Consider the following 20,144-nt stretch of genomic DNA (forward strand, 5'->3'; position numbering starts at 1 on the left):
GAACCAGTGGCTTCTTCAGAAAAGGGCCCTGCAACAAGATACAAGAAGTAGGTGTGAACAATGCATAACTAGTTAGGTGTAATAGCAATTCAGACAAAGAAATCAGATTATCATGAAAGGAAGGAACAAAAAGTACATTAGGAAGAGAAATATCAGAGGATAAAGAAAGTGTTCCAGTACAAGTTACTTTAACCTTGTAACCATTGGGAAGAGTTACAAGATAAGGAAAGTGAGAGGTTTGATATCTCTAAGAATTGATTTATAAGGTGTCATATGATTAGTAGCACCAGAGTCTATAATCCAAACACTACTCTCTATATTAGAGACATTGCAAGCAAGAATACCATCAAAACTAGTAGTAGTAGAGTTTATCATACTTGCAAAATTAACAGACCCTGTAGCAAAGTCTTGAGTAGCAGAGGAGATCTTAGATTGTTGGATAAGAGAAATGAGTTGGTCGTATTGTTCCTTAGTCAACATATGGCCTCCAACATCAGTCTGAAGCACTTTAGAACCATCTGTTCCAGAATTCTTAGAATGCCCTGCCACTTGAGAGTCACAAACTTGAGCACATGCAACATTTCTCTTTAGTCTGATTCCAGAACCAGGTGGGTAACCATGTAGTTTATAGCACTTCTCAATGGAATGACCAGGCTTTTTACAATACTTGCAAATCAAGCTAGAATTAAATTTCCTAGAAGGATCAAAATTGACTCGCTGATTGTATGGTTTTTGAGCTCCAGTAGAAATTTGTTTCTGAACTGCAGTACTAAAAGATGCAGACTCTGAATTGAAAGAGGGAATTGAAATTTTAGCATCTGCCTGCTCTCATATTCAATCAGAATTGCATATACAGTATCTATATCTGGAAGAGGCTTCATCATCAAAATATTTCTTCTCACATTAGAGTAGTTCTCATTTAAACCCATTAGAAATTGGTAGACTTTTTGGTCTTCTTCTATCTTCTGAAAGGCTTCTTTGCACCCACATACACAAGGAGGATAGGATATAGAGAATGCTGGCTCATCCCAGAGTTTCTTAATCCTATTAAAATAAGATGCTATGTTGGAAGATCCTTGAGAGATGGAAGAGATTTCCTTGCGTATCTGAAACATGTTACTCCCATTTGGCTTTCCATAACACTGCTCTATTTCCTTTCATAAATTTTCAACTGATTCTGTGTACATAACGCTCCCTCTAATTTCCATGTCCAAACTATTCAGAATTCAAGCAGTGACCATGTCATTACATCTACACCAAGGCTCATGCAAAGGAGAATTTGCACTAGGTTTAGGAATCATTCCATTAATCAATCCTAGCTTGTTCTTACATGAGAGGCCTATCAACATTCCTCTACGCCAACTCCTATAACCCAAACCATTGAATGTAGTAGCAACAATAACAGTTCCAGGAGAATCGGACGGATACAAATATAGTGGGTGCGAAGGTTCCACAGTAGAAGCAGTGGACTCAAATGATGTAGATGATGCACTTATATTCGAAATATCGCTAGTAGTACTCATCGTAATTGTTGAAAAATTAGGGTTTTAGAAAATTTTGAAAGCTAGAAACAATTAATCGCAATCAACCAAGTAGAGAGGAAATAATAGTACCGAATTCCTCAGCACCACAGAAAAAGAAGAGATCCAAGCTAAATTCACCGTGAAAAACAAAAATTGGAGCTCTGATGCAATCTTCACCGGAAAAACAGAACGTGGAGAATCTGACCCCAAGGGTACTATCGGACGAACCGTAGTGTTGTAATCTATCAAGTTCTGAGCTCTGATACCATGTTAACATCTGGAAACGAGATCAATTTGTGGAATTTTGTAGAAGCAAACCCTAACTCTCAGATGTGATATGAAGAACAGTAGAGAGAAAATTATCTGATCAATTTTATTGGTGTAATGAAAATAAAAATACACACGTGTGAAGTAAAGTTCCTAACTATATATCCAAAATATATATTTACAGCTGGGTCGGGTCATAAATAAGAAAACCATCACCTAGGCTGATTGGGTCGGTCTCTATTACTAGGCTGGCTCAAACTAACTTGAGGTCCAACAGTTCATCCACTTTCTTTCTCCTCTTTTGATCTCAAGTTTACCGATTTTGCTGCTACTTCCGGCATCACCGGTTAATGGAAGCTCTTTATACTTATTTGGTAATTATTTGGGTCCTTCTTTGGTTTGATTTTGTTTCCCTTATTATCCTCTGAATGAATACGTCTTTTATGATTTCTGTAATTTGTAGTTTTTATTGGAGTGATTTTCTATTTAGTGTATATGGCGTAGTCACATAGAAAAGGAAAAACTGAGCTGTCTTGATTCTTTTTCTTTTTCTGGTTGGAAAAAGGAACATAGGAGGTGTGAGAAAAAGAGAGCTTTTGGATTTTCAATTCAGTAACTTCTAGGGTGAATTAGCCAGAACTTCCATTCGGTCTACTTGTTACAATAGTGAAGCGTGTTACAGTGTTCAATGATTTCATTTATATACATATAAATTGATAGATATATATTATATTATATTTTCTTATTTTATGGATACTTTTTGCCAACGACTAATCACTTTGTGTTAATGTTTCTGAATAAAGCTCTTACCACATTTGAATAATTCCCCCTTCTAAAATGGTTTATGGAGGGTGAAAAGTGAAAATCAAAATACATAGTGAGGCAAATACGACTTCTTAAATAGATTAGGGGCTTCCGAGTTTACCATATTTTTCTTTTCTTCTCTTAACACAGCCATCAACGTTTCTACCGGCGAATTCAGCAAACCTTTCAGATGAGTTCAGAAAAGCAACCACGACGACTATCATGCGCCCCTTACTTTGATGCCCTCTGGTTCTGCTACTGTATGTTGCCTTTCCCCTTAGATTTATTCATTTGTTCCCAAGCTCTAATCTTTATTTGTGTGGCTTGAGTTGTATCTTTGTTTGCATCAATCTTTTGCTTGATTTATATATTTTCACAGTATTTAATTGCTTTTATTCTTAATCTAATCATTCATTTCTTATCTCATAGCTAAAATAAGCTTAGGGTGCAGGGGTTTCTGTTAAAGGTATCAAAATCCTCTTAATCATGACTTAATAATAGTAACCAAATTGGGGAAGTTTGGAGAACCTAATTGTTAGGTATCACAATAGTTTTATCCCTTTGGTATCAATTTTCATGTCGGGATTCAATTAGTCGTTAACATTGTTTCGAGATGCCAATATCCACAAATAGGATCTCACCATTTTGTTATTTTAGATGACGAAAGGAGTAAGAGGTTGGATAGATGACCAAACAATTACAGAATTTCATTCAATTATCTTTTCCGTTAAAAGGATTACTGTTTGTAACACGTGAATGCCTTAAATAAGTATTTAGTGAATGATCAAACAAATGGTAGACCGAGGAGGCTGGTGAATTGTTTATATAAATTAGTTAGTAGCACGATACTAGTAAAATAGAGACTGCTCTTGGGGTTGTCAGAAGAGAGCTTTGCAAGCTCAAGTTCTTCAAGGATATAGACTGCTGTTTAGCTGAGCGGGGCTTCAAAACACAAGTCAAACACAAGTCATGCGCTCATCCTTGCCTTTAGTAGCATTAGCCAATCCGCTGCAACTGAGGTGAACTATTGAACGACAGTATCATAGACTACTGGTAACTCGCTTTATCTGAAGTGATGCGAGTCTTGCTCTGTGATTTCTGATGACACTGATGATATTGTTTGCTACTATTTTCAGTTTTCACCCCTGGCCACCCCTTTTCTCTTTGTTCTTCTTCCATCCTTATTAAGGAAGGAAATCCCTGGAATCTTCTAAACTCTAGATTCCGAGTAGAAGGTTCACCACCATACCTTCTGTTATGTTGCTGTTGCTATCTAGATGAATTTATCAATAGCCCAAAAGGAATGAAACCAAAGTTGATATCACTGGGATTGATACGAGATCTGTTTGTCTGTTCTTACGTGCAATTTCTTCATTGAGAATTTCTTAGGCTGATGTAAAATTATTTTATGGCAGCTCCAGTCCATCAGATGCAGCAGTACTATAGAGTTGGTGTCCTTGATAATTGTAGTCAGAAGTGGAGTGCTCTTTTTGATTGTCTGACTTTAAAAACCAAAAGGTCTTCTGAAGTGGAGGTACAGTGCTCTCTTGCATCATAGTCTGGATTATTTCACGATGTTCTTTTTTTCTTCTGACTTATTCAAATATGCTAATAGAGTAAATTTTACAAGTTAATAATAAACCTTGTGTTGCTTGTAAAATTACTTAAAGTCATAGATTTGGAGTTATTTTGGACATCATTGTTCACTTACTCGTAAGCTATGGTTGGTGGCTATGGAGCAGTTTTTTTCTTGGTGTACCATGATTTTCTCCAGCTGAACTAAAATCCAAATTTTGGGTGGCTTCTCCCCAGTTTGTCCGTTTTTATTTTTCAGTTAACTTGTTTCAACTTTAATCTGCTGCTTGTGTATTGAATACTTTATTTCCCTTTTCCGCCACCGTCTTGTTGAGCTATTCTTTTAGACCAGTAAGGAGGCTTGACTCAGAGCATGATGTATCCGAATTGATATATAGCTAGCATAGAGATCATCAGATAAGGTTTACAAACTGAAATATAACCCGAATAGTTATTAATGTTATCTTTGAGATGGGTGGTACCAATCTTAGATGTCTAGAAGTCTAGATTCATACAGGATATGCTACAAGGTTGCAAGGTTCCTCTCCTGATTATGCTGATTTTTATTCAATATTTTATTCGTCATAGGTTTTCTACAATGTAGCACAACACTCGCCTGAACTATGTTTTCTATTGTGGCATCAATCAAAGTGATCTAATAAGCAATATCTGCTTGTTGCTTGACATTCTGAATTTCTGATAGAACTCAAAACGACAAAACCAAAAACCAAAATAAAATTGATATGGAAAGAAACGAATATGTGGAGAAGGCACATTGATGTTTTTCTCGAGTTATGCCTGTCACCCTTTTTGAAAGGGCATGTGGCGTGTATAGTTGGTGAGTTTTGAATCGTCCAGTAATACTTACTGTATGATAGCAAGCATATGAGAAGCTGTTTCTTCACTAACCACCATAGATGTCCGTTTCTCCTTGCTAAAGAGGGATAAAATAGGAGAAGAGATGATAGCATGATTTGATCTTTGGAAGTACAGGTTTTACTCTGATCCTTGACCAATTAGATAACCCCTGGCGTTGACAGCTATCAATTATGGGACTATATTTTTTGATTTCAAGCTTTTGCTTCTGGAGTTACCTGTCATTTCTTGAATGACATTTTGAACCTTTTTCTTGATAAGTAAATATCATTTTATTTATTTAACAGCACTAAGTTGGTGCCAGGTATGTACATAGTATAAACATCGAGATCGAGAGGGAGGCCGGGAGAGGGGTCAGGGGAGGGAGGACTGGCGGGCTGCTGGGATGTTTCTCCTGAATTACATTTTCAAAAAGAATGAAAGGGTTCGGAGACAAGGGTCAAACCTTTTAATTTTAGGTCTCAATTCAAACATCGATTTCTATAGTTTTAAAATAAAATTTAGATAATTAGAAACTAGTTAAAAAGTACTCTAAATTGCAACTTTTATATTTAAAAAGTATTTGAGTGATGTATCAAAAAGTTGTAGTAAAAAAAAGGCTGTTTAATTCCCCTAATAGTAATAGTATTATATAAAGCGGAAAATAGGGAGTACTGTTCTTTATATCACAGCAACAAGTGTGTGCTAGCTATATACAGTGAGGAAGCTCAATTCCTTATTGAGGTTGGGAATTGATAAAGTCAAATGAAGATTCTTTTATGAACATTGTTCATTGTACAGCAAAACAACCAAAAGATACAAGCATATGTATTTGAAACTGCTTTATGTTCAAAGGACTGCTTGGTTCTCTTCTTCCAAACAACCCAAAAAATTACTTGCGTAAATACTGTCCTGTATGCTTCAACTTTCCTTGTTTCATTTGCTCCCTGACACTCTGTTCCTACCTGTCTAGATACTATTGGCTGTCTTTGGCATTGTCAATTTCAAAGGTTTAGAAATAGGTTTCACAATTGACTAGCAATCTGGCAACGCAAAATAGATGGTCTGTGTCTTCCATCTTCTTTCTGCACATATAACATCTGTTGCCTAGAAGATTACCTCCCCTTTGCGGATTTGACTGAAGCTAACTTAGTCCAAGATCAGTAATTCCTCCCTGCCTCCTCTCCTCTCTTCCGTTTTGACTTGGGAAAATTCATAGAAGCTGTAAATTGATGAGCATTCTAATTTCTAACATGTGGAGAATTCATATAGGGTAAGCTGGTGAAAACTTTCTTCTTCATGAGTTGTCACTACAAATGTACGTGGTGATGCTGCAGACATTTAACCTACAAGATTCAATTCTCTAAACTTTTCACTCAAACTTTGTGCATTGGACTCGTAACAAACATTTTCATACTTGTTTGTTTCTCTCTTTGTCTCCTTTTTTTTCCGTCGAGAAATAGTGTAGATTGAAAAATAAAATCAGCATAAAAAATTCGTTATATATGATGTGAGATTTTGAACCAGTATAAAAACAGGAGGCATTAAATAGAGATGAGAAAAAGGTAAGTATAGGATGAGCAATATAACTTCCTTTGTTTAGATGCTTTGGCTGTTGAATCTTAGGCTTCTCCAAATTATCAGCTCTTTGATTAGAAAAATCATATGTCTGGAGAGGAGGTATACTAAGGAGAAACTTCTCAAATGGGGAAGGTCTAGGATACAAGGATTTCTAATGTGCATCTTTCCTTTTTGACTTTATTGTTGTTTTAGGGAAATAAACTCATGTCGGAGGGTAAGGTTGAAAACAATTCTAATATGCTTATATTTGCATTTAATTGTTTGAATTCTGGAGATTGGCAGTAAAGGAGATCTTTGTAATGACATTAAACTAGAGGGTAAGTCTTAGATGTTTCACAAACTATGGGAAGGTTAATTTAGTTTTGCCAAACCAGAGGTGATGCCTCACTTGTTCACCCTTTTTCTTATAGTTCTTTCTTTCTCATCTGAAGTTTGCTTCACGACTCTGGTTTTACATTCTTTGCTTCAGCATGCAGTTGCTGCTATACTAAACTGCCTTTTTGGTATACTCATGTTCAACTTTTTATGTGCTTGCCTTGGGATTAAACAAAGTACTTGCTATTGTAGCATGTTATCCTAGAACTTTCCACTCTCTTGAGAATCTTAAGTGCAATTTACAGTACAGAAAATCTGCTTCTATTTGCAAGTTGGATTGCAATTGGTTGACTGGCTTAGAAGCTCAATTATGTTAGCAAATGACTGAACGAGATACAATAATAAATTACCTTTAGTGGACTCGTCACCTCCGCTTTATTCCCCCGATGCTGAAGTTTTAGCTCATCTTTTCCCTAAACCTTATTCCATCTCTCATTTCGGTTTAAAATTTTTCAGTCGGTGTTTACATGATATCAGGAAATTTGACTTGCATGACATTTGGCTCAGTTATAAAGAATTAAAAAAATTCTGATTAGTTTTTGAGAACCATACTGGAAATCAGTTACTCAAGTGCCATGCTTGTGTTTCGGCAAAAACCAAATCGATCTAGGTCTTCAAAGTCGTCAAAGAAATATAGGTCTTTGATATGTTAAATACTACAAAAAAGCATCTAACTACAGCTCCTAGGTAGTAGGCTTTTGATATCCATGCTAAACATTTATCCTGCATAGTGCAGGACACTTAGTGTGGTTCAAATCTAAGTAGTAACAATTTACGCTCATTGTGCCGCAAATCTGTGTGATAACAATCAAACCCATCCACAGTTGTGAACCTGTTTGATAAATGAATCGGTATTTCATTCGCCAACCACATTCTTGATCGAGGCAGTTATGCTATGGCATTTGCTTCTAAATGGGGTCGTTGAGCTACAAAAGTTATCTTTTTGGTTGGATGCTTTTCTGAAGATGTGATTAGTTGATGCTGAAGCTTTTTTCTAAATTAGTGGATACAAAATTTGTCATGTGGTAATTTAGTTGTACCTCTGCTTGCTTTTCCTACGTATCCTCGTAAAGTAACTACTGCTTCCTGTACTATTTTGTTGGTTTTGTTTGTCATACTCACCATTAGATCTTGTGAAGCAGGAAATTTTAGAAACACGTGAGAAAGCAAAGCCTCACCTGTGGTCATTTCGAACACCAGAAGAAGCCGCGTCTCATTGGAGAGAACTCTTTGACCATCTTGAGGAAGAGTAAAATCCCAAAGGCATACCTTCTCCAGCGATCCCTTATTAGTTGCTAAGACCTTTTCACCAGACATTTGCCCAATTGATAGGAGAAAGATCAAAATTTTCTACTCATTAGAAATAATTCTCTTCCCATTGGTTCATGCTTCAAACATGTTATAGAGTGCATGTTATTATCAAATTAAAGAGTGGGTTTCTGAAGAGAGGCACCAGTTTAGGAATGTTTAGTATAGGAACTTTATGTTGTAAAATTCTCTTTTTTTGTTTTGTTTTTGACAGAGATAGAAGCAGCATGAACGAAATTCCAACTGTGTTAACCGTTGGAGCAAGCTGACTTTCTGATCCGGATGAAAATATTGAGCTTAGCACAACAATATAAAGAGAGAGGACAAAGCATTATTCATCTTTCTTTCTTTGATGTTGTTTTAGTGCCTGTATATGATGCTTCTGCTAAGAAGAGAGGACTCTCACTGTTTGCTGAGTGACAGAAACAAGAAAATGTCAATTCCAATGTCTCCTGGAGGCATCATGACTCGGAACCCAATTTCCCCTAAATGATAATAGAAGGTCCTTGGACATAAACTTGATACCAGATTTCTCATAAATGATGCAACAATGGGAGGTCCTAAGACAGTCATAGTCTTCATGACATGCATGAGGGTTTCTCTATGCTATCCTTGTTTTGAGACATTATGGCTTAGGGGTTAACCCTGGTAACAAAAAGAAGGAATACATAAAACTCAGGGTCCGATACCATGATAACATACTATTTTCATTCGATGGACAGTTCAGGTTGGGTGTCAGTCCTGTCCTACCCAAGCTTTGGGACGTGACAAATTGGTATTAGAACTAGGTTGACATACGTTGTAGAGAGTCATGAGTCATGTCTAGTAGTAGAGACGGCGTCAGGATTTGAAGCTAACGGGTACGGGATTCTATATCCTCTAAGTCATTGGGTTCTAAATTAATAATTTGTATATATTCAATGAACTTTTAAAGATAAATACAGAGTTTGGAACAAAGCTACTAGACTCGGACGAATCCGCGTCCGAAGCTCTAGCTCCGCCCCTGTCTAGTAGAGTTCTAGTTATGTGTATGTCGTGTATCACCCTTATATCCAACTTTCTGGCGCCAATCGCGTCCCACTCCAATCTTTTTTAAATTAACTTCTTTTTTTCAAAGTTGCCCTTGGAGTAAAGAGCCTAGGAGTATTTGTTATATTTTCAAGGAACAAATTAAGGTTAATATGGTCAATTTTATTGTTAATTAATGCTAAAAGGTAGATTCCTTAGTATGTATGAAAAGAGACAAAAAATCAATTAACGTAGACCGGAGTGAGTAATATATTAATTGCCTTCTTATAAGTTACCTACAATAAGCTTATGATTTGATTCCATTTGACTTGCACAAAAAATATTTGTGTATTGCATTGTTTCGAATAATGATTCAGATAGTTTTACATGTCTTGACATAAAATATATTCAAGGTTTGTTCTCAAACATATCTAGCCAACTAACACTTCTGCTATCTTTAGTTTCCTTTTCTTTTTGTTAAGGAATTTTTTCCAATAAAAGAATGACTTTAATTATTAATTACATAGATGTAAAGGCTGAAACAAACCCTTTTACTATTTTCTCTTCAATTTCTTTTAATGTGGTAGGGTAAGTAGGTAAGGAAATGGAGTTTTTAAGGGTCTCTGCTGAGGAGTCTCAATACAGTGATGCTGAATTGAGACATGTAAATGGAACATATATCACTTGTATATTGAATTTTTGGTTAACGTCGTTCACTTACTGCATTATCATGCGTAAATGTAGTAATAAATGAACCGTTTAAGACGAGACAAATTATAATTAATTTAATATTTGGTCAGCTCAGCCACCACAATTAATTGGAGAGGAAGTAGTACAAGACTTCAACATGTTGACTTTGTTATGGGTCCTTTTTGTACAGAGAAAAGGCACGGGTGAGAGTGTATTATAGAAGAACTTTTTTTACCAGATGATATTCTTAGAATTTAATAACTAACATGGAGTTGATTCAAATTTAATGATAAATAAACTAAAGAACTTGTTAGAAATTACCAAGACAATTTGAAGAAAACTATTTATTCTCAAAAGAAAAATACTGTGAACGTTTTTAATTCCTGTTCCTTCTTTTTGGAGGGTTAGTTGGATTGATTAGAAGCATGACTAGAATCTTTTCTTACTATTAAAGGAAACTTATGGATTGCTAATTAAGAAAAGTCGTTATTACTCCCTCGTTTTCCATTTCTTCTTTTGCCTAACTTATCCACTTGTGACTGTGTGTGGATAAGATTTGAACAAATACGTTATCTTTTCTTGGACCCTCATACAAATATTTGGTCCAATTTTGTCATCAATGTGATTGTTTTTTTGTTCAAAAGAGTAGTATAGTACATATTAAGTAGCCTCCAAAAACTTAAAATGTGATTGTGAACGTGAAAACAACACATTAAACAGCCGACAGGAAAGGATGCTAATTGTTATTTATTAAGTCAATCCATAAGCTAATTATCATTAAGTAGTTAATTAATTTGCTATCATGAGATCACTCCGACCCCTCTTAATTTTCTACTTAGAAAAAATGTTTCATTTCTTTTTTATTACGTATGATTTTGATAACACCAAACTATGCCTTATAAAAAGACACACACAGACGTAGCAAATATAGTCTGAGTAATTCTGCCCAGAGTCGAACCACAGGGAATTAACCTATCAATTACGTTCGTCGGACTTACTAAATTCACAGAATCAATTTCCCCAAACTTTGCAATTAACAGTTGATGATATTTCTAACAACTAAAACTGAAAATTAACTATGCTTGATGTGTAAACAATTGGAATAAGGTCTAAGGTAATGGTTTCCCCCGTTGTTGATTTCCTTGGTTGTATATGTCTTATAACTGTGACTTAGTTATCTCTGTCAATCATGAACTCTCCAGCTACCATAAATCTTTCTCAAGTAATTATGATAATTTACTAGACGCACTCTCTCAAGCTACGCTAGCTAGATTCTCATTACAGTTCACTTAGATTGCACCCGAGGTATCGTTATCTCTAAACCAACCTCTAAACCCTCGGTTATGACTCTCGTCTAGACTCCGGGAGTGAATTGTTATAACAACATTGATATCATTTTCTTTTGCTCTTTTGTGTTTGGGTACTTCTTGAGTGGGTGTTTTCTTCACATTATTGCCTCCAAACACTTCATGTTGCTTCCTCACATATAATATTCCCTGCGAAACCAAATAGCACCATTTAAAGCATTTTATTGATAATTTACCTTATAAAACAACAACAAAGCATGAGCAATTAGGGTGTAAATATCAACTATACAGCCTACTATCAACTTTTCTGTTGACACTTTCTCTTTTGACATTTAACTAGGGGTGTCAATGGTTCCATTCGGCCGGTTATTTTATAAATTTATACCATACAAGATTTTCGGTTATTCTATTATGTATAACCAAAATGAGACTTTTAGAAACCGTCCCAATCATATCCGTTTCTTTTCGGTACCGGTACGGTTCGTTTAATATTTGGTATTTTTTTAAATGTCATATAAAAGTCAGTAGTAGAAGTAGAATGCAACAACATACGTACTTTTATAAGACTTACCAAAACTCTCTAGATAATTTTACTGTTTGAATGAATTAAGAAAACATGAAAGATGACTAGAGTATAGATCAATCAACTATTCTACAGCAACGTAAAAAAATTAAGCAAAGACAAAGAAAATATAAATCACACTAGTGAAAAGATATTAACCAAGTTGGGACTCAAGAATAAAATCAATAGCAGATTAAATATTCAAAAAAATAAATCTAAATCATACGAAAGGAAACATATTCAATACATTGTAGTTTGCTACTCATAATCGCTAGAATACTTTGTGTTTTGCTAGTGAATATGCTGGAAATAATTTAGTTTCAGTAGTAATAGCATAATAGGTTTGGGAATTAGGATTTTGAGTTTAATTACTTGTTGTCTTGTAACCATTTTCATAATTTTAAGGTCAAGGAAAATTTTAATGAATTATTATTTTTAAACTTAATATATATATATATATATATATATATTGTAATATATATATATATATATATATATATATATATATATTACAATATATATATATATATATATCACATGTAAATTTGTAACAACCCGATCAGTCGTTTTGAGCATTTGCATTCCGTTCAGCTATTTGAAGTTTTGAGTAGCTTCGTATGAGGTATTATGATCTGCGTGAATCGTCGGTTTTGGTTTTTAGGTGTTTCGGGATTGATTTGGATGAATGATTCTCAATTAGGAAGCTTTAAGTTGAAAGAGTTGACCAAGTTTGACTTTTATGTATTTGACCCCGGATCGGAGATTTGATGGTTCCACTAGTTCCGGATGGTGATTTTGGACTTGGGCGTATGCTCACGTTTGCATTCGAATATTTCTAGAAGGTTTCTGCACTATTTGGCGAAAGTTGGAAATTTGAAGGTTTGAAATGTTAAGTTTGACCGGGAGTTGATTATGATGATATCGGGTTCGGATTGTGGTTCCAGGGGTTGAAATAGCTTCGTTATTTCATTTGGAACTTGTGTAAAAATTTTGAGGTCATTTCGGAGTGATTTGATATGGTTCGACACGAGTTTTGGAAGTTGAAAGTTCAAAAGTTCATTAAGCTTGATTTGAGGTGTGATTCGTCGTTTCGTTATTGTTATGTGCCATTTGAGGCCTCGAGTAGGTCCATGTTATGTTTTAGAACTTGTTGGTATATTTGGACGGGGTCCCGAGGGGCTCGGGTGAGTTTCGGATGGGTTTCGGCTCATTTTGGCACTACTGTGTTCTGCTGATTTCTGGTGTTTCAGTTCTTCATCGCGACCGCGTAAAAGAGATCGTGATCGCGTAGTGTATTATAGGAGCTGGGAGATTTACTTCATCGCATTCGCGACTAGATGATCGCGTTCGCATAGGTTGTGGGGATTGGTCTTCTTCGTGTTCGCATCCTCTCCTACACGTTCGCGTAGTGTTTTGGCTGAGCTGGGCAGTCGATGGTCTCTTCTTCACGTTCACGATGATACTTCTGTGTTCGCCTAGTTCTGTCAGCTTTGATTATCGCATTCGCAAGGCATGTGCCGCGAATGCGTAGAGTTATTTGCGGCAGCATATATTTGTGCATCACGAAGGTACTACCACGATCGCGCAGAGTACCACTGGGCAGTGCATATAAGTACTCTATTTTCGGACTTTGAGTCATTTTATCATTGTTTGAGATATGGAGCTCAGATTTGGACAATCTTGGAGGCGATTTTACCACATGGATTGGGGTAAGTGTTATCTACTTGGTTTTGAATATATTTCATGAATCTATTTTCGTTTTTGGCATTTGATTGATGATTTCAAAAGAGAAATTGGGAGTTTTTGTCTAAACTTTCTTAAAGTGAACTTTTGAGTTTTGAATATCGATTCGGAGTCGGATTTAAGAAAAGTTAGTATAGCTGGACTCGTAGTTAAATGTGTCATCGGATTGTATAAGTTTTATTAAGTTCCGAGGTGCGGGCATGGATTTGACTTTTTGGTTGACTTTGGACTTTTGATTAAAAACTCCACCTTTATCGATTGGGTTCGTTTCCTTTGACATTATTTGATATTTTTGAGTTGCTTGTGGCTAGTTTCGAGCCGTTCGGAGGTCGACACATGCTGGATGGTATTTTTAGAGTATTGTTTGGATTGCTCGGTATTGAATTCGGCTTTTTCGAGGTAAGTAACATATCTAAACTTGGATTTGAGGGTATTTAACCCCGAAAACTGTGTTATAAGAGATGTATTGAGGTGATGCACACGCTAGGTGACGAGCGTGCGGGGTGCACCGAGGAAATCATGATCCTAGTCTACTATTAGACTATGACCGGACTTGTGTTGTTGTTGTATCTTGTTACATCCATGTTCTCCCTACTTGTTTGATTGTATGAGCCGTGAACCGTGTTAGAAATCATATTTAGGCTATGTGGTTATTCGGTTAAGACCTAATGAGGATATTTCTGTTGTTTTGAGTTATCTGCTCTAACTGTAATCATATACTCATTCATGATTCTTCATTTGCATATCATATCTCAGTCTCTGTTCATCATTCACTGTTACAACATGTTATCATGTTTTATTGGCATGAGATTTGTGAGCCCGGGAGACTAGAGAGATTAATGACTGAGTTGGGGCCTGAGGGCCGAGTTGTGAGTGGCATTTATGGGATCGGACTGCACGCCGCAGCAGGCGTTATTGACTCGTTATGGGATCGGGCTGCCGCCGCAGCATGCCATGTTGGCTTTATATTAGTGCTTGGGTAGGATCCGCCCCTTTGGAGTCTGACATACCAGCGATGAGTGCAGGTACCGAGTGCTGAGTGCCGAGTGCCGAATGTACCGAGTGATTGAGGGTGAGACAATGAGATTGAGTACTCCGAGAGAGTGAGTACTGAGTTTATCACCGTGATGCATTATATTGACATGCATACTTGGCATGTAGGCATATAGATGCATTTTCTCATGCTAAATGATATTGTGACATTCATTACTTGACATGTATATTGACATGTAGGCATAGAGATGCACTTTCCTCATGCCATCTGATAATAAAATATCTTACCAGCTGTTGAAAGGTTTTGGAAAAAATCACAGTTTTTTTGATATACTCATATTTTGGTGATTTTGGTGAAAGATTTGGGTTTTACTGTAATACCTGAAAAGCATGCCTATTTTCCGTAATTGTGAACGAGTTGAGCATCATATCTTTGAGTTATTACTTTTACTGCTTTTATTATATTGTTTCAGGTTGTTCTTGGCTAATTGGTGTTGGACTCTGACCGACCGTTGTCCAAGCTCGTCACTTCTTTCAACCTAAGGTTAGGTTTGTTACTTATTGAGTACATGTCATGACCCAACTCCATGTCAGGCCGTGATGGCGTCCAGCACTGTTGCTAGACAAGCCAGCAGTGAACAACCTAGTGATTTCCCATTTTTAACGAGTTTTCCCATATAGAAGTTTTCCATAATTTAAAAGATTTAATAAGAAACTGATTTAAGTTAATAAATGAAAGCAGTTAGAAACATTTATAACCATAGGAACAGAACCCAAAAATCACTAGTCTACTAATGTGTGTCTATATCTAGTGTCACAAGTATGTGGGCAACTAGTAGAATATACAAAAGATGTCTATCCTACTGCCTGAAATAGAATAGACAGCAACAAAACAAAAGAGAGACTCCGTCATGCTGCTGAACGGCTCGGAAGGGGGCAGCTCACCGTGAAATCTCGAACCAGGATCAAGTATGCGCGCCGGACGGGTAACCAGATGTACCTGCCTCAGATCCTGTATATTTAAGTACAAAAGTGTAGTATGAGTACATAAACATACCCAATAAGTATCCAGTCTAACCTCGAAGAAGTAGTGACGAGGGATCGACTTTGACACTTACTATGGGCTAATAATAATATATTAAAAATATTATACTAAGCATGGATTTCATGAATAATACTGACAGCTCAATAACAGGAAATAATATATTCTTCTTTCACAATATTAATTCCAAGTTCAGTTTTATCATTTAACAGCTTACATTTCAAGACATTTAAGCAATATCAATTATGGATAGTTTCAAAGAATTTTCATGCGCAAGTTATGCCGAGGTTGTATGGCCTGATGCAATATAATATTTAAACTGTGCACTGTCGAGGGTCGAACGACACGAATCATAGATGCATCTATCTGCTACCGAGGCGTTCGGCCCGTTCCATATATAGCAAGTATTTTTAAGAAAACACAAATTTCTCATTTACAGTCAAGTATCCCATTCAAACTTCAAGTAAGTGAATTTAGCCTTTTACAATTTTTTTATCAGATTCCAACATGACATAAGCAATTAAATTAGTAAGTAAGGACGCAAACATTTCAAATAAAGCATGATACGAGTCCTAAACTACCCGGACAATAGCATAATAGTAGCTACGTACGGACTCTCGTCACCTCGTACGTACGTAGCCCCCACAAATAGGTACACACATTTATTTAATTCACCTATGGGGTTGATTCCCTCTTACAAGGTTAGAAAGGAGATTTACATCGTCTCAAAGCCTACTTCCCGGTTCAAAAAGGTGCTCAAACCTCCAAATTTGGTGCCAAACAACTCGAAACTAGTCAAACATTACATAAACTAATCAATCTATGCTCAAAAGTTCATATCCCTACTATTAGAGTGATTACCCAATCCAGAATGCAAGATTCCTAAAATTCACCCCTGGGCTCACATGCCTGGATTCTGGAATTTTCGAAGAAAGTTGTTACCCATAACCTTAGGAACATAAATATATGATTTTCACTAAGTTCCATAATCATTTTTGTGGTAAAATCTCATTTTTCATTAAACCCTAGGTTTTTCATCTAAACCCATGATTTCTACCAATTTTCATGTTGAAATCTACCCATAATCTATATATTAAACTCACATTAAGTAGAAATTACTTACCTCACAAAGCTAGGTCGAAATCCCTCCTTAAAAGCTCTCAAATCGCCCAAGAGTGGAAGGAAATATGATAAAAATGGCCTAAGTCCGTATTAAATGAGCCCTCACTACCCAACGACTCTCGCACCTGCGGTGCCTTGGCTGCATCTGCGGTCTCGCACCTACGGAAAATCCATCACAGGTGCGCATTTCCCTCACCTGGCCAGTCTCTGCATCTGCTGACAGAAGGGGCCGCTTCTGCGAGCTTAGTTGCACCTGCGACCAAAGCTCTCGCACCTGCGGTCACGCGGGTGCGCGCAATCTTCCGTGTCTGCGGTTCTTGGGCTGCCCTTGATTTCTCGCTTCTGCGGCTCGTGGCTCGAACCTGTGGCTGGCCAAGCGCAGGTGCAATTATGATAGACCTAATCTTCAGCTGTTGCTCCAAATTCTCAACTTGGTCCGAGCCTCGTCCGATTGACACTCGGGGCCCCCGGGGCCCCGCCCGAACATACCAACAAGTTTGGAATCATAAAACGGACTCGCTCGAACTCTCGGAACGCCCGAAACAACATTAAAACTAAGAATCACATCTCAAAACCAGTTGAATCAAACTTATGAACTTCAAGTTCTTCAATTTACTTCCCATGCGCGGAAACGTACTTATACTACTCGGAATGACACCAAATTTTACGTGCAAGTCTTAAATGACATTACAGAACTATTTCGGTCTTGAAATTACGTTTGGACCTCGATATCACCAAAACCCGCTCCAAACCAAATTTAAAGAACTTCTAAAATCTTCAAAGAATCAACTTTCACTATTAAGCGCCAAAACGCTCTCGGGTCATCCAAAACCCGATCCGAACGTACGCTCAAGTTCGAAATCATCATATGAACCTATTGGAACCGTCAAATTCTGATTCTGAGGTTGTTTATGTTGACCGAAGTTAAACTTGCCCTCTTTAAGCCAACTTAAGGAACCAAGTGTTCCGATTTCAACTCGAACTCTTCCAAATCCCGAACTAACCATTTCCACAAGTCATAAATCAATAAAAGCATGCACGGGAAGTCTTATTTAGGGGAATGGGGTTCTAGAAAGCAAAACGACCGGTCGGGTCGTTACAGTACATGAGGTCGGTTATACTTACACTTCTGCACCTTGCGTGTAGATTTTGGAGCTGTTGTTGCTGTGTATGGCGGGAACTGGAATGAAAGATGTGCCTGCTTCTGGTTATAGCTGCCTCTTGTTCTTGGTAGCTTTATATTTATAAATCTGTTTATGTACATTTCGAACATATGATGTATTTATTTCATACCAGCTTTGTAAACTCTAAATCTTAGAAGCTCATGATTAGTAATATCAATCCTTGGCATTTTGTATAAAAGTTCGGTTAAATACATCATTTATTCTCCCAGTAAGTCTCATTTGAATTGAATTATTGCTAACTGGTTAATCTAGCGGGTTGGGTAAGGTTCCATCACGACTAGTTGGATTTTTGGGTCGTGGCAAAATTTATTTGGTAGGTTCGGTAATTTTTCGATTTATTTTCATAAAATCAAAAACCTACCCTAATAATCGGTACAGTTATAGATTTATATAAAATCCTACGGTTTTATTAAAAGAAACCTAAAAATCGATTCGCTTCAGTACAGTTTGATCGGTTTAAACGGTTTTTAAATATCCATTGACACCCCTCACATTTAACATTCATGTGATTAGAAGGAACATGTTACTTCTTACTCATACCAATTCCAATTTGAAAATCGATGAACTTGAGAAGTCGACAAATAAAAGATATTATATTCTTGAACATTTTTTTTTTAGTTTAACCAATTAAAATATTATATTTTCTGAATTTACTAGTTTGTTGGTAAGTTCCATGAGTGAAGCTTCTCAGGAAACAGCAGAAAAAAAGTGTTATTTGATGTGAGGTCATCTATAATGCTTCTTTGACTAATTGAATGCCCTATTAAATAAGTAACTGCATTCCCTGTCTTTAAGGGAAGCATAGTCCACAAGATTTTTCAAAGGATAGAGATGCGTATAGTTATACCGGATTTGAAACTTTATCTACTTCCATTATAATATCATACCAAAGTCATATTTTAATCATATCAATCACTTCCACTCCCAGCTTACCAAGCAACGCCCCCCCCCCCCCCCCCCCAATCCAAAATCAACCAACAAAGATATTCCCACTCCAACAATGGAAATACAATACTACTACTTATTATGTCCACAGTTGCATGAGCCCCCTGGAGTGTTTCTATATAATTAGGGGTGTGCATTCGATTTATCGATTCGATTTTGATCCTTATCGATAATTACTTATCGATTATCGATTTGTACATATGCTTATCGTTATCGTTTCAATAAGGTTTCGACTTTTTCGATTTCGATTTATCGATTTTTGGGGCTTATCGATTCGGTTATCGATTACACCAATAAAAAAACTTGCGGGATTCTACGGAAAGTATATCGCTATAAACACGCCTAACTAATATGGACAAAAAGAAGCTAAAATAAGACGAACACCGTTTATAACATAAAAATTGTGTCAACAAGCACATGCAACGAAACTAAAGTAAGGGATCAAATGTATGCCACCAACACTCCAACGGTATAAAAAAAAAAAAAAAAAAAAAAAAAAAAAAAAAAAAAAACATCATCACGGCTAATTATGTTTTCCATTAATTTGAACTTCATTCCCTTGAGCTTTAAATGATCATTCCTTAAATGTGGTAGAGGAAATAATAGGGTTAGGGACTTAGGGTAAAGGAAAGGGTATTATAGAATAAGGGTTAAAAAAAAAAATTATATCTTATCGGTTTATTGATAAACCGATAACCGAAGAGGACAAAATCAAAATCGATAACTCAATAAGGAAAATTTCGAAATCGAAATCGATAAATCGATAAACCGAAATCGATAAACCGATAACAAATAATCGATTCGATTTATCGATAAACCGATTGGAATGCACACCCCTACTATATATAGAAGGGGTGCATTTATGGGGCCCATGGACCTGGTGCATAAATATGAATGGGGTTTCTTAAATAAAGGAAGAAAATATCAGCGCGATGCACTAAGCTCCTACTATGCCTCGCGTCTAGGGAAAGGTCGGACCATATTAGATATATTATACTAAGCTCATGCTATGCCCCGGTGTCTAGGGAAAGGTCGGACCATATTGGATCTATTATACTAAGCTCCTGCTATGTCCCGCGTTTTAGGGAAAGGTCGGACCATATTGGATCTATTGTACGTAATCGTACATTGCATTTCCGCAAGAAGCTGTTTCCGTGAAAGCTGGAAGTGGTTACGGAGGACAATTATAGGGACATGAAGTAATTCCAGATTCAAGATCCTAATCTCAAACACATCTTGCAAATGCAATTTAGGACTTGT

The 20,144-nt window shown here is 36.6% G+C and overlaps 1 protein-coding gene across 1 annotated transcript; it reads left to right on the forward strand.

The window, feature by feature from the left end:
* The first annotated feature begins 2,659 nt into the window (after nucleotides 1–2,659).
* On the forward strand, nucleotides 2,660–8,734 carry LOC109208605. The gene is made up of 3 exons (XM_019371732.1): nucleotides 2,660–2,854; nucleotides 4,010–4,128; nucleotides 8,123–8,734. Exons 1-3 carry the CDS (start codon nucleotides 2,785–2,787, stop codon nucleotides 8,231–8,233), a joined length of 300 nt encoding a protein of 99 aa, XP_019227277.1. The 5' UTR covers nucleotides 2,660–2,784; the 3' UTR covers nucleotides 8,234–8,734.
* The last annotated feature ends 11,410 nt before the right edge of the window (nucleotides 8,735–20,144 follow it).

Source organism: Nicotiana attenuata, unplaced genomic scaffold, assembly GCF_001879085.1.
Source record: "Nicotiana attenuata strain UT unplaced genomic scaffold, NIATTr2, whole genome shotgun sequence".
Classification (NCBI taxonomy): Eukaryota; Viridiplantae; Streptophyta; class Magnoliopsida; order Solanales; family Solanaceae; genus Nicotiana; species Nicotiana attenuata.

What these genes read in the sequence shown, in the direction of transcription:
- LOC109208605 (XM_019371732.1), top strand. Translation starts at nt 2,785, where the DNA reads ATGAGTTCAGAAAAGCAACCACGACGACTATCATGCGCCCCTTACTTT. An exon ending in TGCCCTCTGGTTCTGCTACT is followed by an intron (nt 2,855 to 4,009) that starts GTATGTTGCCTT and finishes ATTTTATGGCAG; the next exon opens with CTCCAGTCCATCAGATGCAG. An exon ending in AAAGGTCTTCTGAAGTGGAG is followed by an intron (nt 4,129 to 8,122) that starts GTACAGTGCTCT and finishes CTTGTGAAGCAG; the next exon opens with GAAATTTTAGAAACACGTGA.